This window comes from Tursiops truncatus, chromosome 14 (assembly GCF_011762595.2).
Source record: "Tursiops truncatus isolate mTurTru1 chromosome 14, mTurTru1.mat.Y, whole genome shotgun sequence".
Classification (NCBI taxonomy): Eukaryota; Metazoa; Chordata; class Mammalia; order Artiodactyla; family Delphinidae; genus Tursiops; species Tursiops truncatus.
The window spans coordinates 54,596,124-54,623,908 of NC_047047.1; the positions used below are offsets into that span (position 1 = coordinate 54,596,124).

Consider the following 27,785-nt stretch of genomic DNA (forward strand, 5'->3'; position numbering starts at 1 on the left):
GGCGCGCTCCCCGGTCGGCCAACGGCAGGCAGGCCCCGCGCGGCGGCCGGGGGGGCGGCGGCGGCGCCGTCGGGCTTCGGGGCCTCTGGGCTGCCAGCCATGACCTACAGGCGCAGCGGGGCGGCCTCGGTGGTGCTGAACGTGGGCGGCGCCCGGTACTCGCTATCCCGGGAGCTACTGAAGGACTTCCCGCTGCGCCGCGTGAGCCGGCTGCACGGCTGTCGCTCGGAGCGCGACGTGCTCGAGGTGTGCGACGACTACGACCGCGAGCGCAACGAGTACTTCTTTGACCGGCACTCGGAGGCCTTCGGCTTCATCCTGCTATACGTGCGCGGCCACGGCAAGCTGCGCTTCGCGCCGCGGATGTGCGAGCTCTCCTTCTACAATGAGATGATCTACTGGGGCCTGGAGGGCGCGCACCTCGAGTACTGCTGCCAGCGCCGCCTCGACGACCGCATGTCCGACACCTACACCTTCTACACGGCCGAAGAGCCGGGCGCGCTGGGCCGCGACGAGGCGCGACCCGGCGGTGCCGAGGCGGCTCCCTCCCGGCGCTGGCTGGAGCGCATGCGGCGGACCTTCGAGGAGCCCACGTCGTCCCTGGCCGCGCAGATCCTGGCCAGCGTGTCGGTGGTGTTCGTGATCGTGTCCATGGTGGTGCTGTGCGCCAGCACACTGCCCGACTGGCGCGCCGCGGCGGCCGACAACCGCAGCCTGGATGACCGGAGCAGGTACTCCGCCGGCCCTGGGAGGGAGCCCTCCGGGTAGGACGCACTGCTTCTTTGCCCGTCCTGTCCGTCCTGTCGAGTCTGTCCGTCCCGTCCGTCGGTCCAGTCTCCGTCCTGTTTGCCTCCGGGAGGCCAAGCCAGGCCGGGTTCTGGGCCGAGCGCGGCCATAGGCGCGGCGAGCCAAGGGGTGGGTTGGTCCTCACTACCCCCCACCCCACCCCGCTTTCCCCAGCTCTAGCCGGCTCTGGTACGCCCACTAGACGCCCCTCCTGAGGGCGAATCGCCAGCCTTGGGGAGACGCAGATAGAGATGAACAAGCCTCCCATGTTTGTAGTTTACTTTTGAGCAAATTAGCAACCGGTTAATTAGATTTCTCTAAACTTTTATCGTTAGTATTAAACAATTTAACCTTGGGCTAAGAGCAGTTTGAATTATTTGCCAATTTCTGATGGTGTTTGAAAAGATGAAGTCTTGTTATCATGGTGTGGTCTGCTGTACACTGCCCACACACTCTATATACTCTGCATAACATTAGTTGTAATGGAATTTTTATAAAGGAGATTAATTTAGCGATAGACTCTAAATAATGGTTGTCCGTGCCCTTTTCCTCTTCTTTTCCTACCAAGTATGGAGTTAGCAAAGCACCTGTCCACCGTTTGTTACCAGATTCACACTGTAACTTCCGGAAGATCTTCAGGCTGGGGAGGGAAAAAACCATGGGAAACTGCCCTAAGTTCAGAAACAGTATCCAGTATTTAATCGTTTTTCTTTTCACTTTAGTAGGATGAAAGGAAAATATTTCGATCTTTCCTTTGATAGTGCTTACCTTTCAGTAGTGATAGCATACTTCTGTTTTTAGTACTAGTGAGTTTATTTTGCATATTTGGTGGGAGGAATAAACAGTAAAGTTGGGCTTTCAAGGGAGACAGCCTCTTTGGGCACAAACACAAAATTGTATCATGTGTTTTACCTTGGATCTTCTTTTAAGATTTACTCTCCATTCATTTTAAAAACTTGGTTGCTTGCCTGGTAATCTTTTCCTGATAGACATGTGCATGGTTCCACTGGTGCTATGTGCCCTGATACTGGAGTGGATTACTTCCACATAATATTCTTCCTTTGGAGAGTAAAGATTTTTATTTAAATTTAGGAAGTAAATAAACTATCTGGGACCATGGAGTCCATTACTGATATGCTATCTTGACATGAAATCTAAGACACATGCTTTGAAAGGAAATTAATTAGAAAACTCATTTTGTTTAATGTATTAGTTTCTGAGTTTTCAATTTACAGATAAGAATTACTTATTTGGTACTCCATCAGTACAATGAAATTAATTTATGTACTTATGAAAGAAATGAGAGACATGAATAATAATTTTAGGGGGAAAGAGAGAAAGAAACCAAAAAGGGAAGAGACAGATGGAAAAGAGGAAGACTGCAAAAGAAGTGAAGGAAGAAGATAAATGTTTAATTTGTGTATATGTATTTTATGTATGTATATAATTATTCACGTCAGAACTGTTTCCTAGATACGCAGATATTTCAGGCAGAGACATGTTTTTCTTGGCTTAATGGCCCAGTTTTAAGCTTCACTCTGAGTGTAGGTATATGAAAACCATTATCTGTAATCCCAAACAGATAAGCTGAGGGATGACTGAATGACTTGAGGAGGCTGCACATTACAGAGGGAGCCTCCTACAGGCCCCCTCCAACAGACAACTAAGGTGGTACTTTGAGAATAGTGTCTCAAACCCTGTTTGCTTGTGGTTGCTGAAATTAGGCTTTCTTCCTAAAACATCTTTCTGATCATATTCTGATCATCTCCCAAATGAAGTCGGAACTTCTCTCTTGGCCTTCAAGGCTCTTTACCTTTGGTTTGTTTTGTTTTGTCTTGTTTTGTTTAGCCGCGCTGCGTGGCTTATGGGATTTTTAGTTCCCTGACCAGGGATCGAATGCTGGCCCTTGGCAGTGAGAGTGTGGAGTCCTAACCACTGGACGCCAGGGAATTCCCCAAGGCTTTTAAAAAATTTTTTTTTATTTAATTTATTTATTTTTGGCTGCATTGGGTCTACATTGCTGCACTCAGGCTTTCTCTAGTTGCGGCCAGCGGTGTTTACTCTTTTTTGTGGTGCGCGGGCTTCTCATTGCGGCGGCTTCTGTTGTTGCGGAGCACGGGCTCTAGGCATGCAGGCTTCAGTAGTTGTGGCTTGCGGGCTCAGTAGTTGTGGCTTGCGGGCTCTAGAGCACAGGCTCAGCTGTTGTGGCGCCCAGGCTTAGTTGCTCCGTGGCATGTGGACCAGGGCTCGAACCCGTGTCCCCTGCATTGGCAGGCAGATTCTTAACCACTGGGCCACCAGGGAAGTCCCTCCCCAAGGCTTTTTGCCCGTTAACCACAATCTGCCTTTGTTGACTTACCCACTGTAATTTGCAAGCATCTTTTGAGTATCCGCTGTGTTCAAGGTACTCTCGGTATTCCAAATATTGTAACATTTTTGGGTGAGGAAACCGTGTCAAGCTGGCAATTGATGTAGGAATCAGAGGCACAATTGATCAACAATTGGGTTGAGCTGTTCTGGGAAGGTCTCAAGGTGGAAGAGGATGGAAACAAGCTGTCTTTGGAAGGTTGCAGAGGTTGTGCACTGCCCAACACTGGCAGGTGGTATCATTTATGTAAACTACAGTGTTTGAAACCTGTACAACCATGTGTACCCCACCTGGGAACAAAATACGGAGATTTTCCGGGTAATAGGAACATCTAGGGCCTAGGCATGAGATTTGTATATTACGTTTAGGGAGTGTGAGTCCAGTGATGGAGTGAGAGATGGAGACAGGGCAATGTTAGAAGGTCTGGAATGAGAGGGAGAATAATTTTATTTTGCAGGCAGTGGTTAGCTGTTGGCAGGTTTGGGGTGAGTGGATCATGAGTATAAGGTAACAAATGTCATGAGTTGTACACCATAAATTGGAGATGGTGGAGACTGGAAATAGGAGGATTAATTTGGAAATTTTTGCAGAGGGAGGGAATGAGAGCTTGGATTGCTTTCAGGTTGGTGAGAATGGAGATGAAATGACAACTCTGGGAGATAGTAGGAAGAATCAAAATAAATCCAGGGCATTGGAAGGATACAGGCTCAGGGACTGAGTAAGTGGATTTCCAGGATCTAGGAGCACTCCCTGCCACCTGCAGGCTCCATTTGTCCAGACCAGCCTGTTCACTTGCTCCTGAACCACCTGGATGTCCCTTACTGTGCAGTCAGTCCCTTTTAGATCATCCATCAAGCCCAACTCTGATTCTGTTTCCCTTTTGAAGCGTTTCCTGACTACCCTAGTAGATGTGATATTTCCTCCTGAGTTTCTTGAGAGACTGCTTACTTGTGTGACTCATTTGGCAGCTGTAATATCCTTCCTAGCATGGTGGTTATTTTTTTATATAACCATGTCTTAGCCACCAAACTAGATGAGATGAAAAGCCCTAGAAGGCATCTAAATTCTCTTATATTGTACTATTTATTATGATAGCATCTTTTAGAAAAAACTATTATTCAGGCACAATAAATATCTATTGTTTATCTACATTTCAAAATATAACCTTCCAGGAATGTATCTTCTCTTGCATAGATTGAAGAGATCTGTGGGTTAAGGCTGAGGCATTCAGGCGGTAGAACTCTTAGTTGAGGAGAATGGGATCCTGTGCTAGAATGAGAAAAAAGTCTGTTAAGTCAGGGAGTCATTATTTATCAAGTACTTACTGTGCAAAAGGGATAAAGATAAGAATATATGGTTTGGGGACTTCCCTGGCGGTCCAGTGGTTAAGACCTGACCCTTTCACTGCCAGGGTGGGTTCAATCCCTGGTGGGGAGCTAAGATCCGGGAACTAAGACCCCGTAAACCACTCTGCGCAGCCAAAAAACAACAACAGAAAATCCCAAGAACTGCTTAGTTCTTTTATGCAGCTGCATGACGTTCCGTTGTATGAATGTCCTATAATTTCTGGACACTTAACATTGTTTCTTGTCTGTAGGGAATGCTGTAGTGAATATCCTTGTACATGTACATTATTTTGCTTTCATGAAAGTATATCCATAGGATAAATGCCTGAAAGTAAGTCATTGGGTCAAAGGACATTTGTACTTGCCTTTTAAAAAATTATATATATATAATTTTTAAAATTTTTATTGAAATATAATTGATTTAGAATGTTGTGTTAGTTTCAGGTATACAGCAAAGTGATTCAGTAACATATATATGTATTCTTTTTTAGATTCTTTTCCTTTATAGTTATTACAAGATATTGAATATAGTTCCTTATGCTACAGTAGGTCCTTGCTGGTTATCTACTCCATATTTTGTACTTGTCATTTTCATAGATAATTCCAAATTGCTCTGCAAAAAGTTGTATCAATTTATACTCCCACCAGTAGTGTGTGAGAGACCATGTTTTTTCATACTCTACAAAGCGTTATTATACTTTTGATTTTTTTTTTAGTTATTTCTGAGATACACATTTTAAAGTAATAACTAGAATTATGACTTATAACATACCTATACTTTTGATTTTTTATCATGCTGGAAGGTGAAAAATGGTGTCTAGTAGTTTTAATTTATTTTATTTATTTATTTATTTATTTATTTATTTATTTTTGTGGTTCGCGGGCCTCTCACTGCTGTGGCCTCTCCTGTTGCGGAGCACAGGCTCCGGACGCGCAGGCTCAGCGGCCATGGCTCACGGGCCCAGCAGCTCCATGGCATGTGGGATCTTCCCGGACCGGGGCACAAACCCCATGTCCCCTGCATCGGCAGACAGACTCTCAACCACTGCGCCACCAGGGAAGCCCAGTTTTAATTTATTTTTGCCTTGAGTAAAAATGTGCATCTTTACATATACTTAGGACTCACTTATTTTACTTTTCAGTGAGCTGTGTAAATTTTGGCGATGACTTTCTTAGTTGGCGATTTTTAGAAAGAATTAAGAAATTAGCTCTTTGTTAATGACATAAGTTGCAAATATTTTGTTCTCTAATTTAGGACCCCATTCAAAGAAAACTACAGGGACTTCCCTCGAGGCACAGTGGTTAAGCATCCGCCTGCCAATGCAGGGGACACGGGTTCGAGCCCTGGTCCGGGAAGATCCCACATGCCGCGGAGCAACTAAGCACGTGTGCCACAACTACTGAGCCTGCACTCTAGAGCCTGTGAGCCACAACTACTGAGCCCAAGTGCCACAACTACTGAAGCCCGTGTGCCTAGAGCCCGTGCTCCACAACAAGAGAAGCCACTGCCATGAGAAACCCCTGCTCACTGCAACTAGAGAACGCCTGCGCACAGAAACGAAGACCCAACGCAGCCAAAAATAAAATAAATTTAAAAAAAAAAAATAAATAAATAAAAGAAAAGGAAAAAAAGCCTCTGTGCTCCCAATGCAGGGGGCTTGGGTTTAAAAAATAAATAAATAAAAAAATAAATAAAAATAAAACATGGACCAGATATAAATAAGTTGTGCGTTTTACTTTTTGGTCCCTCAGTTTTCTCAGCAGCAGTGTTCTCTCTTTTTTTTAAACTTTTAAAAATTAATTAGTTAATTAATTTTATTTTTGGCTGTGTTGGGTCTTGCTGCACACGGGCTTTCTCTAGTTGCGGCGAGCAGGGGCTACTCTTCGTTGTGGTGCATGGACTTCTCACTGCGGTGGCTTCTCTTGTTGTGGAGCATGGGCTAGGTGTGTGGGCTTCAGTAGTTGCAGCGGGTGGGCTCAATTGTTGTGGCTCACAGGCTCTAGACCGCAGGCTCAGTAGTTGTGGCGCACGGCCCTAGTTGCTCCGCGGCATGTAGGATCTTCCCGGACCAGGGCTTGAACCCATGTCCCCTGCATTGGCAGGTAGATTCTTAACTACTGCACCACCAGGGAAGCCCAGCAGTGTTCTCTTTTGAGTTTTAAATCTCTTTAGCATGCAAAGCCTTGCTGTAATTTTAATCTGTTCTTTAGAAATTTTATTCTAAAAGTTGCTTTGTGTTGTGAGACTTTGAGATGTAAAGATAATTAAATTTCTTTAGGTGTTATTTTAAGCCCAAGTTTAAAAAATGAAATAAAGATGAAACAGCAGGGGATAGAAATTTAAAACTCAACTGTATTATTTCTATTGCCTTTTAGGTCAATATTATATAAATTCAATAGGTTTTTTAAAGTACTTTAAAAATAAAAAGCAATATTTGAAACTGAAGATGAAAGTCTCAGTGCTTTTACTTTGCAGATAAGGTGGATATTTTCGGAAACCAGTAATTAATAGATCTCTGATAGGATTGAACATAACCCAGAACCTCAGTTAAAGTCTGTTCTTTCACAGTGGACTGTTTCTTTTAATATGTGTACAGTGTTTTTCTATCTGCTGCCAATTTTAGAATTCAGTGGAAACTTCCTTTGTTAATACCTTTTCTTTAATCAAAGTGCTTTTTTTCTCCCTTTTGGTAAGCAAGTTATTTTAAACATTATTCTTTTTTTTTTTCAAATGAAAACTTTGCTCATTGGAAAAAAGTACAGTTCTAAGTGTTACAGAGTAAAGAGTAAACATGCCTCTTTCTCCTGCATCCTATTACCCAGTTTCTGAGTATTCTTCCAGAAATTTTCTTTGCATATATACAAATATACACACTACGTATATATGAGTGTATATATGTGTATATCCACTATCCACATAATTATATATGCATATTATACAGATGTCTCTTATTTATTTATATATATATTTATTTATTTGACTGCACCAGGTCTTTGTTGCAGCAGGTGGGCTCCTTAGTTGTGGCATGCAAACTCTTAGTTGCGGCATGCATGTGGGATCTAGTTCCCTGACCAGGGATCAAACCTGGGCCCCCTGCATTGGGAGCATGGAGTCTTATCCATGCATCACCAGGGAAGTCCCTACAGGTGTCTTTTTATTTTTATTTTTTTAATAAATTTATTTATTTTTTATTTTATTTTTTGTCTGCTTTGGGTCTTTGTTGCTGTGCACGGACTTTCTTTGGTTGCAGCAGGCGGGGGCTACTCTTTGTTGCAGTGCGCAGGCTTCTCATTGTAGTGGCTTCTCTTGTTGTGGAGCACGGGCTCTAGGCACACGGCTTCAGTAGTTGTGGCACACGGGCTCTAGAGTGCAGGCTCAGTAGTTGTGTCGCACGGACTTCGTTGCTCTGCGGCATGTGGGATCTTCCCGGGCCAGGGCTTGAACCCATGTCCTCTGCATTGGCAGGTGGATTCTTTTTTTTTTTTTTTTTTTTTTTGCGGTACGCGGGCCTCTCACTGCTGTGGCCTCTCCCGTTGCGGAGCGCAGGCCCAGCGGCCATGGCTCACAGGCCCAGCCACTCCGCTGCATGTGGGATCTTCCCGGACCGGGACACAAACCCATGTCCCCTGCATCGGCAGGCGGACTCTCAACCACTGCGCCACCAGGGAAGCCCTGGTAGGTGGATTCTTAACCACTGCACCGCCAGGGAAGCCCCCTTACAGGTGTGTTTTAAATTTATAACTGGGATCATTCTATAATCTTGTTTAGCAATTTGCTTTTTTCACTTAACATCTAGGAACTCTTTCCACATCAGTTAATATAAATCTTCCTCCTTCTTTTTAAAATTTGTGTAGTATTCCATTGTATAGATGGGCCACAGTTCATTTACAAGTGTCTGTCCTATCAATTATAGTAATGGCTGTAATAGTCAGTATTTATTGAATACTTATAATGTGCTAGTCACTTGTTAAAGTTTTACAATTATTTTATCATCTAAGCCTCATAATAATCCTACAAGGTAGCACCATTGTTATTCCCATTTTATGACTGAGATTTAGATAGATTAAGTAGGATGTCAGACTCACATAGTGGTTAAGTCGTGACCTGGCATTTGATTCCCAGGTCCCTGCTCTACTCTGCTGTGGAATGGTTAGCTTGACTGTAGTTTTTCAAAAATGCAAACAGGAGTGCAGAACACAGTCTTTTTCATGTTTCTTTGCAAATTGGTATAAGTGCATATGTTGGATAAATTCCAAAATGGAAAAATAGCTGGGGACTATTTTAATAGCTGGTGCAGTGGTTAAGAATCCGCCTGCCAACGCAGGGGACATGGGTTTGATCCCCGGTCCGGGAAGATCCCACATGCTGCGGAGCAACTAAGCCCGTGAGCCATAACTACTGAAGCCCACGTGCCACAACTACTGAAGCCCGCATGCCTAGAGCCCCGTGATCCTCAACAAGAGAAGCCACCGCAATGAGAAGCCTGCGCACCACAACGAAAGAGTAGCCCCCGCTCGCTGCAATTAGAGAAAGCCTGCGCACAGGAACGAAGACCCAACGCAACTCAAAATAAATAAATAAATTTATAAACAAACAAAAAAAACAGTACCTTATACAATGGGCTTTTAAAACAAATTGTCCCTATTTCTCATTTAATCTGTATAATTTATTTAAATGGTGGATGTTGGTGCTTTAACATTTCTACAGCAAATGCTCTAAAGAATTATTTTTAACTTAGGAGACTATTGAAAATAAAGCAAACTTCAAGCATTTTTTTAAAATGTGATTTCTTTATGCCAATCAAAATTTGTTTTCTTTGAATACAGTTACCAGAAACTTAAAAAGCAGAACAAATCAATCTGTGAAATAAAGGAAATACACGTTTTACGAAGGCAGAAGAAGAAGTTATGCATAAAACCATCATAAAGTCTTTCAGGCATGTAAAAAAATATAGATTATAGTACATTGAGCACCTGTGTACCTACCACCCATCTTAAGAAATAAAACATAAAAAGTACAGTTGAAGTCTACTAGGTGCCTTTTCCCCATTGAAATCACTTCCTTTTCCACAGATATAGCCACTTTCCTGACTTTGGTGTTATTATTTTATGCATTTAAAAACACTTTTAGGGAATTCCCTGGCAGTCCAGTGCTTAAGACTCTGTGCCCGCAATGCAAGGGGTGTGGGTATGATCTCTGATCAGGGAACTAAGATCCTGCATGCACAGAGCACAGCCAAAACAAACAAAGAAACAAAAACACACTTTTTAAAAAATTAATTTATTTTTTGGCTGCTTTGGGTCTTCATTGCTGCGCGGGTGCTTTCTCTAGTTGCAGCGAGCGGGGGCTACTCTTCATTGCGGTGCACGGGCTTCTCATTGCAGTGGCTTCCCTTGTTGCAGAGCATGGGCTATAGGGGCACGGGCTTCAGCAGTTGTGGCACGCGGGCTCAGTAGTTGTGGCTCACGGGATCTAAAGTGCAGGCTCAGTAGTTGTAGCACACGGGCCTAGTTGCTCCGTGGCATGTGGGATCTTCCCGGGCCAGGGCTTGAACGCGTGTCCCCTGCATTGACAGGTGGATTCTTAACCACTGCACCACCAGGGAAGCCCACACTTTTTTTTTTAAAGGAAGCGCGTTTTAATCATTGCTCATAATTGGAATTAACGTAAACATGACAATTCTGAGTACAGCTACAAAAAAGTTCCTTAAGATAGTACGGATTCCCTGAAGAGAGATTTCTAATTGAGAAACCTGTCAGTAATCCAGGAAAGGAGGGACATACGGAATGTTCTGCCCCACAGTCTTCCAGGCTCATCCCAGAGCAAGGTGGGGCCCAGGGGAGGAGTCCAGACAGGGATAACGAGCCCTCCACTGGGATGACCCAGGCCCCAGGCCAGGGCATGTGTTGAAGGGGCGATGTGGGCCAGGCAGAAGGCCACGATTCTTCTCCTTGCCGAGTTCCACAGGGCTTCAAGCCTCTACAGGGTTTCCGCAGCTTCGGGGTGTGGGTTGGGAAGCGGCCTGGGCACTTGGAGGCGATCTGGCTGCGTGTTTTTTGGCCTCCGCTGCTGCTGGCATCTCCTGGCTATTCAGGCCCTATTGTGCCCTGTGGTGTTTGTCTTTGGCCTCTTCTTGACGGGACTGTCGCTCCATCCTGGATTAGCCACTGGCTCCTGGACGTGCGGGTCTCACCAGTGTTTTTGGCCGCTCTCCACCTGGGGACCGTCTACATGTCCGGTGCAGGCGTGACGTGGCAGCCCACATGCACAGTAGTGCATGTTCCCACAGAACTGGGGGCTTTGGCAGGAGGGGCGGCTCAGCGCAGGGAAGTTATCCAGAGCCCAGGCCCAGGCTTGTTCTCAGTTCAGGCCCAGTGGCATGTGGGGCTCTGGATGTGCCCTCCTCCAAGACAGCTATTCCAAGGTGTAGTATGCGGGGGCTTCCATGGCTTCAGCCTCCTCACCAGGCAGGGACGCCTAGCAGGTCTAAGCAAAGGGGCAAATCAAAAACATTTTTAATATATGCTTGTACATACATATGTATTTACACATAAAACATAGCATTGTTTTTGCATTTTTAAAACCGTTTTTAGGGACTTTCCTGGCGGTGCAGTAGTTAAGAATCCGCCTGCCAATGCAGGGGACATGGGTTTGAGCCCCAGTCCGGGAAGATCCTACATGCTGCGGAGCAACTAAACCTGTGTGCCACAACTACTGAGCCTGTGCTCTAGAGCCCGTGAGCCACAACTACTGAGCCCACGTGCCACAACTACTGAAGCCCACGTGCCTAGAGCCCATGCTCTGCAACAAGAGAAGCCACTGCAATGAGAAGCCCGTGCACTGCAACGAAGAGTAGTCCCTGCTTGCTGCAACTAGAGAAACCCCGCATGCAACAACGAAGACCCAACACAGCCCCCAAAAATAATAATAAATGAATAAATAAATAAATTATTTTTTTTAAAAAGAAAAGAATTGGGGGAGGAAAGGACTTGGGATTAGCAAATGTAAGCTATTTTATATAGGATGGATAAACAACAAGGTCCTACTATATAGCACAGGGAATTATATTCAATATCCTGCGATAAACCATAATGGAAAAAAATATTTAAAAAAGGAATGTCAGGGCTTCCCTGGTGGCACAGTGGTTGAGAGTCCGCCTGCCGATGCAGGGGACCACGGGTTCGTGCCCCGGTCCGGGAAAATCCCACATGCTGCGGAGCGGCTGGGCCTGTGAGCCATGGCCGCTGAGCCTGCGCGTCCAGAGCATGTGCTCTGCAACGGGAGAGGCCACAACGGTAGAGGCCCGCGTACGGCAAAAAAAAAAAAAAAAGAATGTCAAAAAATAAATAAAAAAATAAAAAGAGAAAGTAGAAAAAAAAAGAAAAGAATTGGTATCAGTTTTTATAAGATGATCATGTCTGAGGAGGATGGTCTCTTGATATCATTTCTTTTTTAAAAAATTCTTTTACTAATGCATTGCCAATGAAATTTAAAAAAGAAGGAGTAGAACCCATCGGTAGTTGCATATGGATTGGGAACAGATTAATTCTTGCAGTGAGTTGATCTTGCATCATTATTTAGATGGATTAGTGTCTCTTTGGAGTGGAGGTGAAGGTGCTGGGGGAGATTATTGTACCTGCAGGATGAAGGGCGCCCACCCGGAGTGGAGAACGCTGGTGGCCTGGATGGGCAGGTGTTGATGGGTCTGGGTTTCTGTTGCTCTCATCTCTGGGAAGTTTTTTAGTAGTGAGAACCAGAACCGCAGATTTTGGGTCTCTCCACTTGTTATGTGTAGGTTCACCTAGAACATGGTGGTTTACTGAAAACTCATTCCTCAGCATCTGGTGAAGAAAAGCTGCCCTGGTGTCCCCGACTTTGAGAGCATCTGGTAGAGATACACACAGAAATGTGGATGGTTTCTTCAGAGGCAGCCCAGAGCCAAGTCCTCGATTACAGGGTAATGAACACAAACACTGAAGCATGGTGTTGATGAAATTCTTTTCATAATTTGGCTCTGGAAAGATGATTTCTGTCTTTTCATCTGTTAGGAAAATCAAGAGACTGGTTCACAGCAGCCATCTCTTTTTTGTTTGTTTGTTTTTGTTTTTGTTTTTGTGGTATGCGGGCCTCTCAGTGTTGTGGCCTCTCCCGTTGTGGAGCACAGGCTCCAGACGCGCAGGCTCAGCGGCCATGGCTCACGGGCCCAGCCGCTCCGTGGCATCTGGGATCCTCCCGGACCGGGGCACGAACCCACGTCCCCTGCATTGGCAGGCGGACTCCTAACCACTGTGCCACCAGGGAAGCCCGGCCATCTCTTGTAGTAAGATTTTGCTGGGTGGTTTTCTTTTCTTCGCTTGCCTCGAGGCATCTGCCTGGTTCCCTCCGACCCACACATCTCTCCAAGGTCCAGGATGGTGTTGAAGGTCTGCTCAGTCTTGGGCCATCTGCTCATATCCTTGCAGCTGTAGCTCTTTGTGCCCTTCACAGCCAGCCAGTGGCAGGGTCTTGTTGAAGTCTTCTGCCATCTATCCCCCATTTCATTTCATTGCATTATTTCGTTTCATTTCATTCCCATCATCTGCCAGCTTGGGCCCTCCATTTCTCTTGCCTGTGTCACAGCCTCCTGATTGTTCGCACCCTCCAGTCAGCCCATAAACATCTGCCCGCTGTATATTCCCACAGTACACTTGGCCTCTTCCCAGCTCACAGGCCTGGCAATATGCCCAGCACATGGTAACCTCTTAAGAAATGCTTATTCAACAAATGAATCCACCTGTTGCCAAATCTTTAAGGGGTTCCCTTTGCCTTTAAAGCTATAACTTGACTTTGAAAATCTGTCAGCTTTGCCATAAGGCTTCAGTGTTGCCATAAGGCTTCCAGCCATAAATCCTACAATCACGCCTCTCTCCACTGCACATCTCACTTGGCAGCCCAGTGAGGATCCCTGTTCTCTGCGTACTATGCATTCAGTTGTGAGAATTAAATGAATTAATATGTATACATTTACAGAAGAATGCTTGGTACTTGAGTAAGTACCTAATGTATGTTTTTGTTTATTTTCATTACTGATCTAGAGTACAAGATAAAAATATATGAGTGGTATGGATTTTTTCTTTCTGTAAGGTAATTAAAATATATAAGAAAAAATCAAGTTTTTTTTTGTTTGTTTGATTCCTGCCTTTTTCCCCCATTGAACTTGTGGAGAAACTTTTATAAGGACATGAAAGAGACTGTAGAGAATTTGGTGGACGGTGATGTAGTTTGTTGGAGATTTTTATTACACCACGTATCATCACACTGTATAGGCCTGCTAGAAATGCCTCATACGTTCAAGCCTGAAAGCTTGGGGTAGGAAGGGTGCAACTTTTCTTTTTGTGCTACTCCTGGGGCTGTGCTGGTTGATTCAAGCCACTGACAACTTCATTATGGTGATTGCTGTTCTAGTTGGGCATGCTTTTCACTTTTTCTTTAAAATTTTTCTTAATTGGAAAAATAATATGTGCACATGGTAAATCATTTAACGGCACAAAAGGTAATAAAGTAGAACGTGAGTTTCCATCCTGCGGTCAGGCTCCCTCCCTAGAGGCAGCAACTGATATTAACAGTTTCTTAAGTATCCTTCCAATATACGCAGACACAGACACACACACACACACGCACACGCACGCACACACACAATTAGAGCATAATATATGTACTGGTCTGCACCTGTACATCTTGAAGACTGTTTCACATCAAAGCTCAGGAATGCACCTTAACTCTTTTTCGTGGCCACATGGCATAAGGTAGAGTCATAAAATTTCCAATGTCAATTTCATATGGTTCAACCTAATAACTTTAGGAAGTACATTTATGTAATCAATCTCCTCTGGATAGATGTTTATATATTTTTTTATCCTTGGGTATTACAAACAGTGGATCTCATTGTACATATTCTTATGTAAATATGCAAGTGTGTTTGTAGGATAAATTCCTAGAGTAGGTGGCTGGGTTTCATGTGCAGTATAAAGCTTGATAGGTTCTGCCAATTGCTCTTTTAAGTGGTTGTACCGGTTTATGCTACAGCCAGCAGTGTGTGAGAATATAGGCAGAATTCTTGGGAGAAGAGAGAATGAAAGGATGGAGCTTCCATTCTTGCCTTCTCTTTGCACTCAGGAAAACACTGACATGATCTCCTTTTGAGTGTGAAGGGAAGACCACAAGCCCAGAGATGGTTTGTAATAATGATAATTATAGACACGATTTATTGAGCACTTACCATTATTTCATATTAATTCATTTAATTCTTAAGACAATCTGAGAGATAGGTCTTACTGTTATTCTCATCATTTAACCATTGAGGAAAATTCAGGAAGAGAGATTAAATAGCTTATCCATGGTTTCACAGCAAGTTACAAGTGGAGAAGGGCTCCTTGCTTCAGGAGCCTCCTGTCTTCTCCCCTTCGTTGGACAGTTTCATGTACGTATTTTTATTTGGGGTAAAAAATACATAACATAAAATTTACCATCTTGCAATTCTGAAACTGTGTTAAGAACCAGCAGTATGAAAAATGCTACTCTAACACATAAACCATGGAGACTAAGAGATTGACATATTTAATAGTAACAATTAACATTGTCATAAAAATCATTAGCACTTTCAGATGTTCCTTAGTGCTTCAAAACCCAGTAGATCCGTGTTTTATTACCTGTGCCACTGCAATTTCTTAGTTGTGTGATCTTGGAAAAGATGTTTGACTTTTTAACTTCAGTTTTGTAATCTGTAATATGGAGATATTAGGGGAAATACCCGTTAAACAACAACTTGTCTTTTTCCTCTTCCCTCAGCCCCTGGTAACCACCATTCTATTTTCTGTTTCTCTGAATTTTGTCACTTTAGATACCTCCTATAGGTAGAATCATACAGTCTTTGTCTTTGTGTGTGTGTGAGACTGGGTATCTTTCACTTAGTATAACGTCCTGAAGGTTCATCCATTTATTAGCATGTGACAGGATTTTCTTCCTTTGTAAAGCTGAATAATATTCCATGGTAAGACTGTGACACATTCTATTTATGGAGTCATTCATTAATGGACATTTGGGTTGCTTCCACCTGTTGGCTATTGTGAATAGTGCTGCTATGAACACAGGTGTGTAAATATCTCTTTAACACCCTGCTTTTAGTTCTTTTAGATATATAACAAGAAGTGGGATTGCTGGATGATATGGAAGCTCTGTTTTTTATTTTTATTTATTTATTTTTTTGCGATACGCGGGCCTCTCACTGTTGCAGCCTCTCCCGTTGCGGAGCACAGGCTCCGGACGCGCAAGCTCAGCAGCCATGGCTCACGGGCCCAGCCGCTCCGCGGCATGTGGGATCTTCCCTGGCCGGGGCACGAACCCGCGTCCCCTGCATCGGCAGGTGGACTCTCAACCACTGAGCCACCAGGGAAGCCCTGTTTTTAATTTTTTGAGGAACCTCCGTACTGTTTTCCACAGCTGCTGCACTATTTTACAATCCTACCAACAGTACGCAGAGATTTTAATTTCACCACGTCCTCATCAATACTTGTTTTCTGGTTTTTGTTTCTAATAGTAGGTATCCTGATGTGTGTGAGGTGATACCTTCGGATTGGTTTTGATTGCATTTCTCAGATGATTCGTGATGTTGAGCATCTTTTCAAATGCTTGCCGGCCATTTGTATACCATCTTTGAGAAGTGTCTGTGCAAGTCCTTTGCTCATTTTTAAATTGGGTTATTTGATTCTTTTGTTGTTGAGTTGTAGGGGTTCGATATGTATTCTGGATATTAATCCCTTATCAGATATATGATTTGCAAATATTTTCCCCTATTCTGTAGCTTGCCTTTTCACTCTGTTGATTGTGTCTTTTGAGGCACAAAAACTTCTAAGTTCGATGTAGTCCTATTTGTCTATTTTTGTTTTTGTTGTTTGTTCTTTTGGTGTCATGGCCAAGAAATCGTGGCCAAGTCCAATGTCATGAAGCTTTTCCCCTATGTTTTCTTCTAGGAATTTTTAAAAAACTTGTTTTAGGTCTTACATTTAGGCAGTTAATCCATGTTAAGTTAACTTTTGTATTTGGTGTAAGGTAAGGGTCCAACTCAATTCAGCACGATTGTTTGAAGAATAAATTTATTTTTATTTATTTATTTTTGGCTGCACTGGGTCTTGGTTGCTGCACCTGGGCTTTTCTCTAGTTGTGGCGAGCGGGGACCACCCCTCGCCGCCGTGCGCAGGCTTCCCCTTGTGGTGGCTGCTCTTGTTGTGGAGCACGGGCCATGGCACGTGGGCTCAGCAGTTGTGACTTGCGGTCTCTAGAGAGCAGGCTCAGTAGTTGTGGCACATGGGCTTAGTTGCTCCACGGCGTGTGGGATCTTCCTGGACCAGGGCTTGAACCCATGTCCCTTGCATTGGCAGGCAGGTTCTTTTTTTTTTTTTTTTTGTGGCTGCGTTGGGTCTTTGTTGCTGCGCACGGGCCTTTCTGTAGTTGCGGCGAGTGGGGGCTACTCTTCGTGTGGTGCGCGGGCTTCTCATTGGGTGGCTTCTCTTGTTGCAGAGCACGGGCTCTAGGCGCACGGGCTTCAGTAGCTGTGGCTCGCGGGCTCTAGAGCGCAGGCTCAGTAGTTGTGGTGTACGGGCTTAGTTGCTCCACGGCATGTGGGATCTTCCCAGACCAGGGATCGAACCCGTGTCCCCTGCATTGGCAGGCAGATTCTTAACCACTGTGCCACCAAGGAAGTCCCCTCAGCACCATTTTTTGATGACAGGCTTCAGTTATCCCTTAAAGCTCCCAGAAGAGCCATTCCAGTCCTTCAAGTTCTGTCAAAGTCACTACATTGTACTGGACAAAAAGCTGTTGAGCACTTGTATGTCTGATGGGAAGTAAGGGCAGGAGATACAAAGATGAGTAAGGCAGGGAACTCTCAGGTGATGTGATTGCTCTATATCTTGATAGGAGTTTCAGTTATAGAGGTTACACATTTGTCAGACCTCAGTGAGTGTGCACATAAGGTTTGTGCATTCCATTGCATGTAAAGTTCAAATCAAAAGAAAGAAATGAAACAAATATTGAACTCTGGTTAATAATATGCACTCTGAATTTTTTAGATGGAAGTGCACCGATATCTGGATTTATTTTAAAATGCATCCAAGAAAGAAAGGTTAATAGATGGATATAGGGGTGAATAGGTGATAAGCAAGTATATTTAAAATATTAATTAATTTGTTCCATGTGTGAAATTTTTCACAATAAAATGTTGAGTGAAAAAGATGAGAAGTTAGCACCCAGAGGGAGACTGATCTTCACCTCATACAGCATAGTTAATGGCTTTTTATGTCCTGTCCTAGTCTTTTTTGCAGGCAGGAGGGGATGGTTAGCACTAAAAGCATTTGTTCTCCTGTGGAGCCTGTTTGTAAACCTCTGAGTCATTGCCGGAAGTGCCTTCTGTCATGACGGATCAGTTGGGGGAATTAGAATGACTGATGATTGCCAGCAATTTTTGAGCTCCTCAGTGCCTATGGAAGGGAATACATTTTACATCGTAACTTAGTACACAACTATATGTAACTGAAACAAAAGTTTTATGAAACTATACTTTGATGCACACTAATATTTCTATTTAATTTCCAAAAAAAACCCTCCATCAATTTTGATCCATTAATGGGCTAAGAACCAGCAGTGTGAAAAATGCTGCTCTAATACATCAACCATGGAGACCAAGAGATTGATGTATATAATTTAATATTAACAATGAACATTGTCATAAAAATCATTAGCATTTTCAGATGTTCCTTAGTGCTTCAAAGCCCAATAGATCTGGGTTTCATTAGCTATGGCACTGCAGTTTCTTAGTTGTGTGATCTTAGAAGAGATGTTTAACTTTTCAGCCTCAGTTTTGTCATCTGTAAAATGGGGATATTAGGGGAAGGACACACTCCATAAAGTTCTTGAAAAGGGTTAAATGAGATGATGTCTACAAAGTGCTTAGCACAGTGCTGAACTGAAAGGCCTCTCTCTCTCTCTCTCTCTCTCTCTCTCTCTCTCTATATATATATATATATATACACACATATATATATATATTTAGCTGTGAATTCATGAGCTTCTATTTGTTTGGGCCTCAAAAGAAATCAGAATGGGCTTCAAAGGATGCTGGTATCCTCAGTATCTTCTTCCGTTCTTTTTTTCAGTTTGTTTTTTATAGAAGTAGCCCTCGGAGTGCCCAGTCATTTGCTGTAGTGCTCAGTAAAACACAGCGCTTAAGTTTTCCAGCAGTTGCTGGAGGTGGCACTGGCAAGAGTGCCATTTGGAAACATGGGGAGTTTTGGCAGGCTTAGTGGTGTTTGTTTTTGGAGAATGCCTTGGCATAATCCTGGGTGAAAGAGGGATGCCTGGGGTTTCTCACTTATTCATCTCCTTAGCGTGGAATTCTGGATAAATTGTGTCTGACTTGGGGGGTGGGCAGGAGGAGCCCCATGGGCCTCATTACAGATGGGTTTACCTCTTTGAAATTCCCTTACTGAGAGATTATTTAGTGTCATTTGGATTTCCTCCTTTTTAATCTGAACAATTTGGCTGCTGGTGGAAGTAATTAGCTGAAAATGTTCTGGTGTTTTTGGCACAATTAAAATTTTTACTCTTCTTGGGCTTCCCTGGTGGCTCAGTGGTTGAGAATCCGCCTGCCAATGCAGGGGACACGGGTTTGATCTCTGGTCCGGGAAGATCCCACATGCCGCGGAGCAGCTAAGCCCGTGCACCACAGCTACTGAGCCTGCGCTCTAGAGCCCGCGAGCCACAACTACTGAGCCCGCCCCACGACTACTGAAGTGCAGCCAAAAATAAATAAATAAATTTATTTAAAAAAATCTTTTGGCTGTGTTGGGTCTTCGTTGCTGTGCGCAGGCTTTCTCTAGTTGTGGAGAGCGGGGGCTGCTCTTCGTTGCAGTGCACGGGCTTCTCACTGTGGTGGCTTCTCTTGTTGCGGAGCACGGGTTCTAGGTGCACGGGCTTCAGTAGTCGTGGCGTGGGCTCAGTAGTTGTGGCGCACGGGCTTTGTTGCTCCACGGCATGTGGGATCTTCCCGGACCAGGGCTCGAACCCGTGTCCCCTGCGTTGGCAGGCGGATTCGCAGTCACTGCACCACCAGGGAAGCCCCTACTCTTCTTAATTTAATAGGGTCTTAGGACTTTATTGCTGGGAGAGCCCTTAGAAGATCAGAGTGAGAAGAGCAGCAGGGCTCCCGGCATCAGGTCTAGTGCTCTTGCTCATGTCTGGCTAGAGAAGAGACAGTACTTTAGCTCGAGAACTGATAAAAACCACAGCCGATCAGAGAACACTATTGCTGTGACTGCTTTGTGCTCTTGCAATCCTTTTTGAGTGTGTATCTTATTACTTACTGAATTTACCAGTTTATTACTTAGGATAGCAACCAACTTAGAAATTCTGGTGGCTTAACACAACAAGGATTTATTGGTTGCTCACATACCATGTCCCATGTCCAATCAGAGTCAGGATGGGGAATGTCTGTCTTTCTTTGAACACATACTCAGTGACTTGAGCTGGTAGGGACCCCACCATCTTGGAGCCACTTAGGACACATGCCTTTCAGGTTGCCGTGGCAGGGAAGAGAATTCACACCTACTCTTCCATGCCTCTGCCCAGAACTGTAGTCATTTTGCCCACAGCTCATAGATCAGAACTGGTCATGTGACCTTGCCTAACTGCAAGGGGCTAGAAATATGGGGGAACATATGGAGTATTTGATGAGCATTACCAGGGAGAAGGGATGCCTTTAATATGTTTATTAAAACTGAATATTGAAAAAATGCAGCCTCCTATCTTCTAGATCTACCAAGTTTCATTACCCTCCCAGTTCTCTAAGCCTCCAGGTTCATAGAGGTCATTATGGCAGCAGCTTTTACTGATAGCCTGGTGGGGATAGAGAAGCTGCTGCCAACCACAGAGTAATGGGGTCTCTGTGCAGAACGGCAGGTAATACACTAGAGAAAGAAATAGGGGCAGCTGTGACCTCATCTGCTGATCTTCCTCACTGGGCGGTAGGTTGGATTACTTTCACTGTGGGCTGTATCTTCTTGCTTAGTTTGTGTGTAGGCTGAAGAATAATCCCTCCCTCCCCACAAAAGATATCAGGTCCTAATCCTTGGGAACCAGTGGATATTACCTTATATATCAAACGGGATGTTGCAGATATGATTAAATTAAGAATCTTGAGATGGAGGATTGTCCTGGATTATCGCAGGGGCTCTGCATGCTATCATGTGTATCCTTACAAGGTGGAAGCAGAGGGAGATTTGACATGGTGAGCACAGAGGCAGAGATAGGAGTGATGTGGCCTCAAGCCAAGGAATGCCAACCAGGAGCTGGAAGAGCCAAGGAATGGATTCTCCCCTAGAGCCTCCGAAGGGAGTGGGCCCTACTAACACTTGATTTTGGCCCAATGATAATGATTTTGCACTTCTGACCTCTGGGTATGTGAAAAAATAAATTTCTGTTGTCTTAAGCCGCCAAGTTTGTGGTAATTTTTTTGTTGTTGTTGTTTTGTTTGTTTGTTTTTGCGGTACGCGGGCCTCTCACTGTTGTGGCCTCTCCCGTTGCGGAGCACAGGCTCCGGACGCGCAGGCTCAGCGGCCATGGCTCACGGGCCCAGCCGCTCCGCGGCATGTGGGATCCTCCCGGATGGGGGCACGAACCCAAGTCCCCTGCGTCGGCAGGCGGACTCTCAACCACTGCGCCATCAAGGAAGCCCTGTGGTAATTTTTTCAGCAGCCACAGGGAGTTAATATACTCAAGTTACCACTTTCTTGTTGGTCAGTGGTTCTTGCCCTTCTGACCAGTGAGGAATTGGGACTGGAGTGAATACTGGGGTACCAAGTGACTGGGGAATAGGGTGAGAGTGAGAATTTTCTTTCTGTACTCTTTTTTTTTACCTTTGAAATTTAAACCATGTGAATGTACGACCTATTCAAGACATAAATCAAATTAATCTCTATGGCCCTAGGAACCTCCATAGTAGGGGAACATGGTTAATTTTATTTATTCATTTCCCTGAGAAGCATTCAGTGCAATCTGTGTTCTGTGCCGTGCACTTTGGGTACTTCTTTTCAAAATGTTGCCCCACAGACCTTACCATCCCACCTGCTACATTTTCTTCTCTCTCCATCATACTTCTCATGTTTGGGTCTAGGTCAATAGTAAGACAGAATTATGTGGAGAAAAATGAATGATGGTATAAGGACAGTAACTTTAAATTTGAATTTTAAAATGTAATTTAATTATAATTTTTTAAATGCCATGTTTAAAACATTTTATTAGTCATATTTGTACTGTACTGTACAGACATGTACTGTAGTGCATTTTCTTTTCTAAAGCTACTGCATGAAATAACTGAAATAAAAATATTTACAAATAAAAAAGTGTAATTTAATTAAAAATTACCTTAGCATTACCTCTCACTCTGGGTCAGGGCTTCCTAACCACTGTGCTGAGGTTTAATTCCTCAGCCTTGGGGAGTGTGGGGCGAGGCTGGTGGCTTCCACTTCAGGAATGCTACCCCTTGACGCCAGTAGGCTATGTAGGTAATATTCTTTTCAACGTGTGGAGTGACATGGAAGGGTTGGTAAATACTGCTCTAGATTAAATGTGGCCCTATATTTTATTTATTTATTTATTTATTTATTTATGGCTGCGTTGGGTCTTCGTTGCTGTGCACGGGCTTTCTCTAGTTGCGGCGAGCGGGGGCTACTCTTCGCTGCGGTGTGTGGGCTTCACATTGCGGTGGCTTCTCTTGTTGTGGAGCACGGGCTCTAGGCTCTCGGGCTTCAGTAGTTGTGGCATGCAGGCTCAGTAGTTGGGGCTCACGGGCTTAGTTGCTCCACGGCATGTGGGATCTTCCCGGAGAAGGGCTCAAACCTGTGTCCCCTGCATTGACAGGCGGATGCTTAACCACTGCGCCACCAGGGAAGTCCATGGCCCTATATTTTAAAGATACATGTTGAATCAAAATAGCTATGGAAAACAAACAAACAAACTTGTTGGGTCTTAGTGATTGTTTTGCTCCACTGCAGGATTCCTCAGCCTTTTTTCCACTGTAACGCTTGTGATGAGGATGGTCATGACCTGGTCCTCTTCTGGTGAGGGCACTGGCATTCCTGAAAAGCCCAAAAGGCAGGCTTAGATTCAGTGTCTCCCACACAGCCTGTAGGAAAAAAAAAATACAGTAACATTTTCGGAGATGATATTGAGTTCATTCCTATTTACCAAGAAGTAAATCATTGAAAACTTGGGTGTGTCCACTGTCTGTAGGAACCAAGTCCTTCTGACCTACCTAATAACTTACATCACAGTAGAGAACCACTGCCCTCATGGAATAACATTTCATAGTGTGGCGAGCTGAGTATAAGTTAATTTCAAGCCACCAAGTAAGAGAGAGATTTTTTTTTTAAGTATTAGTGACAACAAGCAAACAAATGTTTCTTTCAATGCTATTACATGCCATATATAAATAAGAACTTCATCAAGTTCAGTTTTCACTTGTTGATGTATTTGTTGTTCTGTTGCATCCCGATGAGTCTGATGATGTTGGTAATGCCGTCTGTTCTTTTATGTTTTCTGGAAAGGTAACTGAATGTGTATGTCAGTGTAGTACTATCTGAAGAAATCTGAGAGCTATTAAAATGCTTAAAAATAAAATGATCAATTCTTCTTTTGTTCTCTTGACAGGATAATTGAAGCTATCTGCATAGGTTGGTTCACTGCAGAATGCATTGTGAGGTTCATCGTCTCCAAAAACAAGTGTGAGTTTGTCAAGAGACCCCTGAACATCATTGATTTACTGGCAATCACGCCGTATTACATCTCCGTGTTAATGACAGTATTTACGGGCGAGAACTCTCAACTCCAGAGGGCTGGAGTCACCTTGAGGGTGCTTAGAATGATGAGGATTTTTTGGGTGATTAAGCTTGCCCGTCACTTCATTGGTCTTCAGACACTTGGTTTGACTCTCAAACGATGTTACCGAGAGATGGTTATGTTGCTTGTCTTCATCTGTGTTGCCATGGCAATCTTTAGTGCACTTTCTCAGCTTCTTGAACATGGGTTGGACCTGGAAACATCCAACAAGGACTTCGCCAGCATCCCTGCTGCCTGCTGGTGGGTGATTATCTCTATGACTACAGTTGGCTATGGAGATATGTATCCTATCACAATGCCTGGAAGAATTCTTGGAGGAGTTTGTGTTGTCAGTGGAATCGTCTTATTGGCATTACCTATCACTTTTATCTACCATAGCTTCGTGCAGTGTTATCATGAGCTCAAGTTTAGATCAGCTAGATATAGTAGGAGCCTCTCCGCTGAGTTCCTAAATTAACGCATTGCAAATCAAATCTTGCATACGCTTCATTTGATCGAGTTGACGCTACTTCATATTCATGCATTTCTCGTTGGGTGAGCACTGCAGTGGTACTGTCATCACCTTGGTAGAGTAAAAGTTGTCCTTCCCAGCTGAAGGGGTAAAGCAGTTTACTTATTATGGAGTAAATAAGATTGAGACTGCACAGGAAAAGGAATGACTCCTAGAGTAAATTTTAGGATCCTGTTTTATTTAGACTTGTCTCTTCCTTGCCTTGAACAATTACATGTTTCGTGTTTGTTGTAAAGTATATTATTTGAACATTTTAAAACCGAAAGCTACTATTTTCCAAATGTTTTTCCGTCTTGTGAATGCAGAGGAAGCTTGGAAGTTATAGTGTTTTTTGTTGGAGAGTAACATTTTCATTTCTAAATGTTTTATAATCTCTCATATCAATGTCAGAAGTACCCTGGAAACATATGTCAGATGCAGGAAGTGTTTAACAACTACTTTAAAAATTTGGCCACATTTTAAACTGTATAGTGGAGCTAGTAGATACAAGCAAGAATAGTATTTGAGAAACTTCTCCAGCATATTTCTCAATTATCTGATTTGTGTTTGCTTCTGTTATTCACCTTATCATACAGCTTCATATGGAAGATTGAGTGTGTTCTTCCTTTTCCATTTTGGATTTCTTTTTTCTCTGTCCTGATGTGACTAAAAAGAGTATTTGTATTGTTTAGCATTTTATTGGAGTTCATTTTATTTGAATTCATTGCCGTTACTAGGTGAGAATTATCCTAAGATTTGGATGTCCAAACAAGATTTCCAACATTAAAATGATAATGGAAATAGTTTGATATTACAACCCATACTTACCTTCTTCTGCTCTTAATTTTTTTTTGCCAAACACCATGGCTTTAATAAGACTTAAGATGAAAGGATATTTATGTAGCCGTTTTATACCAAAGTCATACTTAGATGTTGTCACTAGATTATCACAAGAAAAGAAATTATTTCCTTACCCTTGGTTGCTGTGTAGCCAAGCCAGTTTTAAGTCAGCTAAAAACAATGAATACATAATTATTTGGGCTGATCTTCACCACTGTCAATTACAGCTATGCCAAAACTTCTTGTAACAATATTGAATAATATGCCATACTAATCTGGCTAGGTTATTAGGACTAGATAATATAAAACTGATGATTGTTTGCTGCTGAATTTTAGCAATCTGAATTAGGATTTTGCTTTGTTAACCAGTTGCCGTAAAGCCGTCAGTATAGAAACACAAAAAATTAAAGTCATAGATTCATGAATAATTTAATGTTACACACTGTAATTTAGTGGGGGTGGGAGGGGGAGCAGAGGAGTTGGAAAGGGGACCTGGATATATTTATCAAAGAAAGAGTTACCAGACGTGTTCATTAAAGGAATATTAGCCGTCGTCTAGTTCCAGCCTCAAGCAGTATGGGTAGAAAACCAGGGCAAGAGAGGATATGACCGTGAAGGAGTTGGGGCTAAAACCTAGATCTCTAGGAACCTAGCCCAGCAGCTTATTCTTAACACACCTCTGGGTTTTAAGAAAAGCCTTGAGAAACCACACTCTTTGCTGTTGTCACTGCTGAGGTAATAATAGCGAAACCATTCCTTTTCCCTAACTTCCTTTCCTGAATTTAAGTGATATTTTGGCCATTAAGACTGTCGCCCCATCTTGCCTACTATTGCACACTGGTATGTTACTTATTACATACTCAAAATAAGCTCTGTTATTTATTGTATTTTAATATATTTGAAATAAGTAGCATGGATTTATTTTTTCTTACCTATTTTGATTAAGGCTTTGTGATTTATGCAAATAACAGGCAGGTGATAGCACCCCCACATTACTAACAAGAATAAGACAGCCAGCAATTTTTCTGGCACTGAGAACTCTTCATGAGAATGTATGTCTTATCTCCCCAAGTAAAGTATAACTATCTTGAGGGCTGGGATCCTCTCTCTCACACACACCTTCATGTCCCCACAGCATAGGTGGTAGACATAGACTTGGGCACAAACTGTTGACTGATTTGGGAAGAGAAACTGCTTTTTGAAGAGGCAAGGAGAACTGTATACCTGTATGGGTATGTGTAGAGTCACACATGTAAATACACAAGCAGACTTTGAGGCTGCCCTTAAGTAACTAGTAAGAAATCTCTTGTTGGTGATGCCAAAGTTTTCGTAAGACCAGTTCTCATAAAGGAGCATGTTAGATAAATGCTAATGTCAGTTCAGCCACCCGTGTAGTAAGGATGATGATGAGACCTGATAGAATAGTTCATTCATGAGTGAAAAAAATATATATCATGGATGTTGTAGTTTTTTAGGAACAGAGGCATTTTCTTATAGCTTTCCCTGAGTTACTGCCTTAAAAAATAATAATTGAGTAACACTTCTTTCATAGTTGTACTTCTAGAAATTTCTCATAACTCAGTCTTCATGGCAGAAATGCTTTCATTAGGACCTATATTAGTCTCAGTAAGTCAGGTATCTTAAATTAGAATGCCCAAGGAGGAAAGAGGAATCCCGAATGTTTGTTCTCACTGTACCGCCCGTGAGCTTGTGTGACTTGATCTTATTAATATATGACTTGTTTTGTATCCTCTTAAGTGGGATTTTTCAGAATTAAAGGTCCAAAATTAGGAAACATATTTGAAAGTAAATATACTCTAACAATTCAAGGTCTTCTTTATCTTTTATTTATTTAATTAATTTATTTTTGGCTGCATTGGGTCTTCGTGGCTGCGTGCAGGCTTTGTCTAGTTGGAGTGAGCAGGGACTACTCTTCATAGCAGTGCGCTTCACTTGTTGCAGAGCACAGGCTCTTTATGACTCTTTTGTTATTGCTGGTTGCTACAGTTGCATTTGCTTTTCTCCTGGGTTTTGTAGTTACTTGTAAGCACACATTTCTAAATTCTTACTTTCTTAAAAATGTGGAAATGTATTCTTTCATGGTGGCAGTAAGTCAAAATAATATTTCCTGTTTTTAAACTTTTGTCCAGATGTCCTAGGTCTCCAGTGATCTGGGAGGAGGAGAGATGGGATTAAGTTGGATGTTGGTATTGGAAGAATTTTCTCTGTTGGCTTGATATTTTCTAGAAGCAGCTTATTTTTCCTCTTTACTATAGAAATGAAAAATAAAAAACTGGAAACTCCTAGCTCTGTTTTGCTATTAAGCATATATAACTCCAAATTTAACGCATAGCTTCACAAAATATTTCCAGCACCCTCTGACCCTACATAAAAGTACATTCACTTATGGTATGAAATATACATTCCAATCAAATGTGGTATAAATATGTCATAGGGTCATAGTAAATTACAACTAAAGGGCCCTGGAGACCTTCTGGTTCACCTTGCCCCTTCCTATGTCCTTTATCCCATCTAAATGTTAGCACAGGCCGCTGTGCTCCCACTGGGTTGTGATTTAGCCGTCGTCACCCGTAGGGAGACCAGCTTACCCTGGTTTGCCTGGAACTTTCTTGGTTTTAGCACTAAACGTACCCCCATCCTGGGAAATTCCTTAGTCTCAGGTGAACTGGACACTTGGTCACCCTAGTGTCAGGGCACACCTCAGAAACCTGGTTTTCAGACTTGATTCAGTACTCTTTGGACATACTTTTTTTTTTTTGGTAACTTCAGAAGGCACGAAGGATTTCTCTTAAAAATATTTTCTTTGGGACTTTGGGGCCCCTTTTTATAGGTCATATAAAAATCAGGGGCTTCCCTGGTGGCACAGTGGTTGAGAGTCCGCCTGCCGATGCAGGGGACACGGGTTCGTGCCCTGGTCCGGGAAGATCCCACATGCCGCGGAGCGGCTGGGCCCGTGAGCCATGACCGCTGAGCCTGCGCGTCCGGAGCCTGTGCTCCGCAACGGGA

General features: G+C 43.2%; 1 protein-coding gene across 1 annotated transcript; it reads left to right on the top strand.

The window, feature by feature from the left end:
• The first annotated feature begins 85 nt into the window (after positions 1–85).
• KCNG3 (potassium voltage-gated channel modifier subfamily G member 3) lies at positions 86–27,676 on the top strand. The gene is made up of 2 exons (XM_019942749.3): positions 86–731; positions 23,240–27,676. The coding sequence occupies exons 1-2, from the start codon at positions 100–102 to the stop codon at positions 23,883–23,885; spliced, it is 1,278 nt and encodes a 425-aa protein (XP_019798308.1). The 5' UTR covers positions 86–99; the 3' UTR covers positions 23,886–27,676.
• Positions 27,677–27,785: the final 109 nt, after the last annotated feature.

Bases quoted from the DNA above. Each gene is read 5' to 3' on its own strand.
- KCNG3 (XM_019942749.3), top strand. From the start codon at position 100: ATGACCTACAGGCGCAGCGGGGCGGCCTCGGTGGTGCTGAACGTGGGC. The intron at 732-23,239 runs GTACTCCGCCGG...TTCTCTTGACAG, and splicing joins AGCCTGGATGACCGGAGCAG to GATAATTGAAGCTATCTGCA.